General features: G+C 39.8%; 1 protein-coding gene across 1 annotated transcript; it reads left to right on the forward strand.

Annotated features, from left to right (window-relative positions):
- The first annotated feature begins 200 nt into the window (after positions 1 to 200).
- Positions 201 to 2,727, forward strand: LOC134226724 (cytochrome P450 4C1-like). Its single transcript, XM_062707681.1, has 5 exons — positions 201 to 549; positions 688 to 943; positions 1,685 to 1,811; positions 1,874 to 2,471; positions 2,543 to 2,727. The coding sequence occupies exons 1-5, from the start codon at positions 201 to 203 to the stop codon at positions 2,701 to 2,703; spliced, it is 1,491 nt and encodes a 496-aa protein (XP_062563665.1). The 3' UTR covers positions 2,704 to 2,727.
- Positions 2,728 to 8,303: the final 5,576 nt, after the last annotated feature.

The following is an 8,303-nucleotide window of genomic DNA, read 5'->3' on the forward strand; positions in this document are numbered from 1 at the left end:
GCAAAATCTGAAAAAGGAAAAAAGGCAAATGGTCACTTTTTAATGTTGGACACTGTATACACAGGAGGAGTTAAATCTAGAGAAAAGTGCTTGAGTTTCTATTCGTTACGTATTTCAGAGTACCTAATTTTAAAAAAATATATAAATACTCAGTTCGATTCAAGTGCAGCAGCAAACCAGATTAGTGTCGTTCAATCAAAATGTGGAGCGTAATTTTGGTTATCGGAGCGATTTTGAGCCTCGCGATTGTCTGGTCAATAGTGCAGAAGAATAGCTTCTCGAAAAGCATCGATGTGTTACAACCGTGGTATCCGTTAGTTGGTAATCTGCTCATGATCGTAGGAAAGGACGAGCTGCAAAAATTTCAAATCATTTCACAAGCTTTCAATAATGGAGCCAAGCTGTTCCGGTGCTACATGGGGCCCATTCCGATATTTTGCACTGGACATCCCGACATAGCCAAACAAATATTGACCGACGTCAACTGTATTGAAAAACCGTACCTATACGATTTCTTAATGATGAAAAAAGGAGTGTTCGCGGCAAAAAGTGAATATTTTTTGTGATGTATTTTTTATACTACTATATTCATGCAAATGACAATGGCATGCTCTTAACGCTATTTTCGATAGTGATTACATGTTATAGTTTTAGGTTCGAAATTCTAATCCGATTATTTTCAAACAGCACATATTTGGAAGGGCCAGCGGAAGGCGCTTCTACCTGCATTCAGTACGCGCATTATAGCCAGTTTTTTGTCAATTTTTACCAACCGATCCAAAAATTTGATAAGAAGACTAGAATCGTTGGCAGTTACTGGGGAAACGTTCAACATCTTAGATTATGCTACCACTTGCGCATTGGAAATGGTTTGTGAAACGACAATGGGTTTCGATTCGAGCGCTTTCAACAAAGCTGATGAATTGGGTGCCAGAATTGAACGGTGAGTTGTACATCGTAGTATTAATTATTAAAATTGCTATAGGATACAAATGATCAATTTTCTTTTGTGATTTATTCTCATCACTAATGGGTTTAATAAGCTGCCTAGGTGAAGGATGCATTACTAAGAGGCAGGGTTTGAACATATAATTTAGTATTCAGCTTATCATTCAATAACTCATTCCAGAGGCGGAATTCAGAAAAGAGTTGTATGACGGACTTATAGCGCTTCTTTCCCTCTACAATTTTATCTAAGAGTACAGTGCTCTATGTCTAATATTTACAGCGTGAAACGCTATCAACACTCAATATACTAAATGATAATAAGTGTTATCATTTAGTATGTTAAATGGTACTAGCTTTTCCCGCTACAAATATTAGACATAGAGCAATGTACCCTTAGACAAAGTTGTAGAGGGACAATAGCGCTAGAAGTCCGCCATATAACACTTTTCTGAACTCCGCCTCTGGAATGAGTTATTGGCTGAATACTAAATGATAATGAAATGATAAGTTCAATCCCTGCTAAGAGGTTATTCTTAGTAACGCGGAAAGTACCCTTTTGTTTTTTTAGGTATATTGGTCCATGTTTTGTCGGAGTCTAACTGTTTAGCCTATATTACTTCAGATCAAAGATGGTTTAGAAGATTGTGTGAGGTGCCCAAAACCCATCATTCGCTTTTAGATTAAATTTAAAAATTTAAGAATAAAAATAAATTTTATTATTATTATTTAATTCTAGTTCATTTTCTATAGCAGCAAGAAGAATAATGAAGGTTCATCATCATTTCGACTTTATTTATCGTTGGTCTGAGGACTGTCGTGAAGAGCAAACTGTGCGTGAATATCTGACAGATCACGTGATGCAGGTTTTGCCTTTTTTCATAAGATACTTTTAGTCAAAACGTAGTAAAAAATAAAATCTTTCTAGGTCTACAAGGATGCATACGATCGATACTCGAAAGGTTTAATGAGTAATACTGCCGATGTTGATGAGAATCAATGCTTTCAAAAGCCGCAGATTTTCGTCAACCAATTATTCACCAACACCATTCGGAAATTCGAACGAGAGGAAATAATCGACAATATTCAGACTATGATAGCTGCTGGAACGGACACTTCCGCCAACGTAATAGCATTTGCCTTGCTACAATTGGCAATGGACTCACACTACCAGCAAAAGGTGTACGAAGAAATCATGCAAGTCTTTCCCGAAAAGGAACCTAACATCACCATGGAAAGGCTAGGTCAACTTCAGCTCACGGAAATGGTTCTGAATGAGATCCTCCGTCTGTATCCGGTAGGGCCAATTGTGATGCGCAAAAATATGGCCAAAATTACTGTTTGCGACCAGCAGCTGCCCAAGGGAAGCATGTTCGTTGTCAATATCTTCGCCATTCAACGACGGAAAGACCTGTGGGGACCCGATGCGGACTGCTTCAATCCTGAGCGGTTTTCACCGGAAGAATCTGCTGGAAGACATCCTTTTGCATTTTTGGCTTTCAGCGGAGGATCTAGGAATTGTCTAGGTAGTTTAAATACGGGTCTAATTTTTAAATTTTAACTGAAGAATTTTCATTTTGCATTACGCTAATTTCAGGAATTCGTTATGCGATGATAAGCATGAAAGTAATGATGGTTTATCTGATGAAAAGCTTTCGGTTCAAAACCAGTATACGAGAGGAAGACATTCGTTTCCAATTCGACGTGATGTTACGCATAGCAGGAGGACATATGATACAGATAGAGAAACGATTTTAACTAAATAAATAAATCGTTTGTTTGACAAACTGCATACACTCAACCCTCTCTTAACGGCACTTTTTTGTCCTTGAGGCCTTGAAATCCACACACGTAACCAAATGTTTGTTATTTCTGTTTGAAAATAGTCCATGCTCTATTTGATCTATTAAACCAAATAAAGTACGCATTGGCGTAACTAAGGAAAAAATCTAGGGGGGCTAACTTTTTTCTATTCTTACAGTCAAACACAAAAAAGTTATTGTTTTTGTTCAACTGTCCGCAAGTTGGTCTACCAAACAGCTATTTTAATACATCCAGTGATGACTTGCACAGCTCTGACATAAAATTCTAGAAATGTGGTGGTATTCCCAATAACATTGATACGTAAAAAACATAAGAGCTTTAGATACATAAGACTTTCGAGTTTTACATATACATTAGAAATAATTTCAAGTTATTGTGGGCTTCATGGCCGTGCGGTTAGCGACGTCAATCGTCTAGACGCATGTGCTAGGGAGTATGGGTTTCCCCCGATTCGATTCCTCCCGGTAAGGAGGAAACTTTTCGTGATTGAAAAATTCTCCACTGGTCCACTGGGAGTTATGTGTCCTGTACGTTGTCCTATGCTAAGTGTTAAGTGCTCAGTCTGTATGACCTCTGGTCGAAGACGGTGTTCCTGTCTTTTTACATTTTAGTTACCTCTCATTGAAATTTCAGGGCTTACCGAGCTTTTTTCGGGTTTCAAGGATTATAGATTTTGGGAATTTAAAGTTTTCGGGAAATAGCAGCAACATCGCTTTAATACTTTACCAGAGAAATCTGCAGAAAGAAATGCCTTCCAAATGTCTGCTATCACAGGCATACGATACGTTCTACTCAGCTATCACAATATCGAAAGGTTTCTCATGACAATCCTTTCAGAAATGCCATGCATCTTTAAGGGTTATGTTGGAAAGCTAGAGGTCATCCCTAGTAACATCTTGATTGTATACTGGTTTTATAACACTCTTGAAGAGTAAATTATGGTGTTCAAGAGCGTTATAACACTTAAAATGTTACTTGGGATGCACACTTTAAAAAAACTCAATGCAACGCAATGTAACCATAAAAATCTTAAAGAGTTGATGATTTGCTGATAAATAAAAGTCAAGATTTGTTAGAAATTCTTCGGTAACCTAAGCACCCTGTGTCTCCTGCTCAAATTAAACAATTGTCTTTTTCATGTTGTCTAAATATTACAGCAAGTTAATTATTTTTCTTGACTTTTCTTCATTCAATCAAAATCTCAGCTATTGTATTTGTTCTATTAGTCTGTTACTTCTTTTATTTATTCAATCAGCATTGAATCAGCATGAAAATACTGTTCCAACTCCAACATTTATCTCGACAGAGTCCCTATAGGCTATAGCCCCCCCTAGCCCCCCTGTAGTTACGCCAATGAAAGTACGCCTTCCCCTGTTCCCCTCCAGGAATATAGGCCTCGGATCTAAACGCGTAACTAAAGGTCTGTTTTATTAAATGGTTCATGCTCTTTTTAATCTGTACGCCTGGAGTCGCCTTCAATAACTGTTCCATTCCGTTGATGCCCTTGTGATCCATAGGAAAAAAATTGATAAACCGTCAACTATTGTTGCATCCCAGTTCAATCAAGAACTCCCTGAAGTACCGTGAGGAAATCCGTCCAGGTTCAAGGTAACTAATTTATAAATAATTTATCTTATCCTGTTTATATGCTTGATAGTACTTTTTGGTCGTTGAAATGCAAAGGAGGCTTTGAAATTAAAATAACAAAAATCAAAAACAAATCGTTCCTCAGCAAACGCGAAGTTTCGGGTACCATTTGTTCGCGTGTTGCCCTTAATTGCACCAAAAGTATCTTTGTTCACGTTGCAAAACGCAATGAAAAAAGTAAGAACAGTGGAATAAAAACCAAAGGGATTTAAACTGCCGCTAACCGTAAGTCAAACTTATCTGGATATGGCGTCCATATACAGATAAGTCTGACTTGCGGTTAGCGGCAGTAAAGATGCGTAGTGAACTGTTTGCAGTAGTAGTTTTGTCGATCGATCTGCTTAAATTTGAATATTTAGACATAAAATAGCTGTACGGATTTTCCTTCAATGATTCCATATCCGTTCATGTGGGCGGATTTAGATTCAGAAAGTGTTGATTTGATGCATTATTTTATAATCTTTTTCGTAGTTTCCGATGCGTAAATACAAAGACCCTCGTGCACCTGTATAAACAACAAAAGTTTTATTTCTGTACGATTCGTATTTTCTCGAGCATCTGTTCACCAGAAGGTGTTGCTCAAACAGCGTCTGCCTGGTACCGAGCGGCTGATTAACGAAACGCTGTGTCGAGTCAGCACACCTGGAGACACCCAAATGGTGAATCCTGCAACCAGATAGACCATGTTGTGGTGGATGTGCGCCATTTCTCGGATGTTATCAATGTGCGGACATTCAGAGGTCTGAACACTACCTTGTTGTCGTTGTATCGGCCGTATACTGTCAGAAGCTCGACGAATGATCTGTGGGAGTCGATCCATGGAGCGGGCACAACAGCACGAGAAGTAGTAGGCGACCCAGGACGGGTTGATTGGATGTGGAGTGTCAGAGAGTGGCAGGCGAGAAGAACGTCGCCAGAAGCTGGATGTTGATGTCAGGTATAGAGATCGATACAAGGAACCGAAAAACGAATCCACTTCAGAAAGAAAAAAGAGTATGAAGAACAAGTAATTAGTAGGGCGCAGGAAAGAATGGAGCAAAATGATTTGCGGAGGTTTTATGAGACTGTCAATGGTGTGCGGAGAAAGACAGCGCCATCTCCCATCATGTGCAACGACCAACAAGATAGATAAAAACGAAGAGGCTGCCAGGTGGAAGCAACGCTTCGAGACTTTGGGAAGTGACGACTGACGGTGCATCGGTGAACAGAATAAATTTTTGCGACGATGGACAAGCTGTGGAGACGCATACACTAGATGAGGTTAGAAAAACTATGAAAGAGCTGAAAACAATAAGGCTGCGGGAAAGGACCAGATCCTGGCTGAACTTCTCAATGGCAGTGAGCAGCTTTATGAAGTTATGCACCATATTATGTCGGAAATATGGGAATACGAGAAAATGCCTGCTAGCTGTTTGGACGGCCTCATTTGTCCTCTCTTTAAGAAAAGGCACAGACAGGAGCGCGCTAATTACCGAGGAATAACCCTCCTTAATTCGGCGTACAAAATTGTGTCCCGTATTCTGTTCAGCAGGCTGAGACCGCTTTAAGAGACCTTCGTCGGTGAATACCAAGAAGGTTCAACTTGCAGACAGATCATCTGTTTATTGATTTCTAGGTGACGTACGATTCAGTGAAACGAAATGAGTTATGCAAAATTATGCTTGAACATGGTTTTCCGGCGAAACTGATACGGCTGATTCATGCTACATCGAAATCGATTCATGCTACGGATCGAAATCAAGTGTAAGGGTTGCGGATGAAATATCGACATCATTTGTTACATCAAATGGATTAAAGCAGGGTGATGCAATCTCGAATCTACTGTTCATAGCGCTCGAGAGAGCAATTAGAAGAGCTGATGTGCAAAGAAGCGGTACCATTTCAACAAGATCTTTGTCTTTGGTGCCTTTTAAGAGGGAGACAGCGAGGATTGGATTCACGATCAATACCAGCAAAACGAAGTACATGGTCACTGACAATCAACTTGGGTGCATTAGTGGTGGTGGTAGTGAAATGGTACTGGATTTCGAAAAATTTAAAGTGGTAGAAGAATTTGTGTATCTTGGAACATTAGTAACGTGCGATAATGATTTAACCCGCGAGGGGAAAGGCGTATTGCAGCTGCAAATAGGGCTCATTACGGACTTCGTAACCAGCTTAAGTCCAGTATTGCAAACGAAGACAAAATTCGCGATATATACTAATCTGAGTCATTCGGTGGCTTTATACGGTCATGAAACATGGACGTTAAAGAAGGCTGATCGGAGAGCTCTCGGAGTGTTTGAGCGATGCTGCGGACAATACTAGGCGGTAAACAGGAGAACGGTATCTGGCGGCGTCACATGAATCACGAGTTGTACCAGGTGTATAAAGGGCTGGATGTTGTTAAGCTTATACAATACGGCAGACTACGGTAGGCTAGACACGTTGTGTGTATGCCGAAAGAACTTCAAGTGAAGATAATATTTAGTAGAGAACCTGAAATAGGCCATAGGGTTCATGAAAGGTCGCGTACACGAAGGCTTTGCAGTTGAGGGCGCTCAACGTTCAGGGCGACTGGAAGCGATTGGCCCAGGATCGAGTCCAGTGGAGAAGGATACTCCATTCGGCGTAGGTTCATCGAAGAGCTTTAGCCCATCAAGTATCAAGTATGTATCAACTTGTTAGCTCCAACAAGGTTCTACACTACTTGCCTCCTTCTTGTATACAATAGATCTAACAGCTGGTCGCATTAGCACAGACGAACAGGAAAATAAAGTTTATTCCAATCACTACTTTGAACCCAATGGAGTCTCCAGTCTTCAGTAGTCTTGTGAACAAAGGCGTATGAGAAGACAAGTCCGGTTCTCGGTCTAGGATGTTTTCGGGTTGGAAACTTTCTCGGCACCCTGGGCTGTGTGTATCCATTGTACTTGCCACACAAGATACAAACTCATGCAATGGCGGGCATAGAAAAGTAAGCTAAGCTTCAGTTGGAATGTGGAGCCATTGAAGAAGAAGAAGAAGAAGAAGAAGAAGAAGATAAAAAGAAGAAGAAGAAGAAGAAGAAATTGATATAACTTTGAATACTGTCGTCGGGGGTGACAATGGGTCTGTTCGCCCTCGCCGACGACAGTGTGGAGGTCAGATAACAATATAGTTCAAAAAGGTCTCTTATAATGCAGTTTTCTTGTCCTCAGATACATTAAATCTCTTCTACAAGCATTCTATATAGCTGGAACAGTGACCCATTCTCACCCCCATTTGACCCATTGTCAACCCCGGTGGCGGTATAAGAATTCCAAAAAATATTATTTTTATATTGTTCAGCAATTGTTTCATTGTTATCAGTTATCAAGAAATGCATCTGATTTTACGTTGTTGATTTTTTAATAGCTCCAATCAGAAAATATGCATGAGCTGCCCGGTTGTATCTTTTTAGCTGCTGGGGTCTCGCGCCGTAGTGAAAACACTACTGAAAAAAATCCCGCTTGCTGTAAACAACACTGGCAAGATTGTATACAAATTGCAGAACCAAGCAAACTTCGAAAGGTTAAATTAATGATTGCTGCGTGTTCTTAACACGTTTATATTTCCTATCAAATGCATGTATAATTAGCTCACTGTTCACCATATAAGATGGGATGTGATACACTTTCATTGCATAGAACATGAGAAAATTTGTCAAATGAAACACAATCGTTTTCAATGTGCTCAACCTTTCGAACATCCATAGAAAACGTCATGTAATATTGAAAAAGTGGAATTTGTGGAAGCTTGACCAATTGCAGCATTAACTCGGGAGAAGTCAAACCTGAAGAAGAGTGATAGAGTTCACTATGTTTATCGTACTTCATGAACGTACTCATAGAAATAAAAAAAAGTTATAAATACTCTGATCATTCCGT

This window comes from Armigeres subalbatus, chromosome 3, assembly GCF_024139115.2.
Source record: "Armigeres subalbatus isolate Guangzhou_Male chromosome 3, GZ_Asu_2, whole genome shotgun sequence".
Lineage (NCBI taxonomy): Eukaryota > Metazoa > Arthropoda > Insecta > Diptera > Culicidae > Armigeres > Armigeres subalbatus.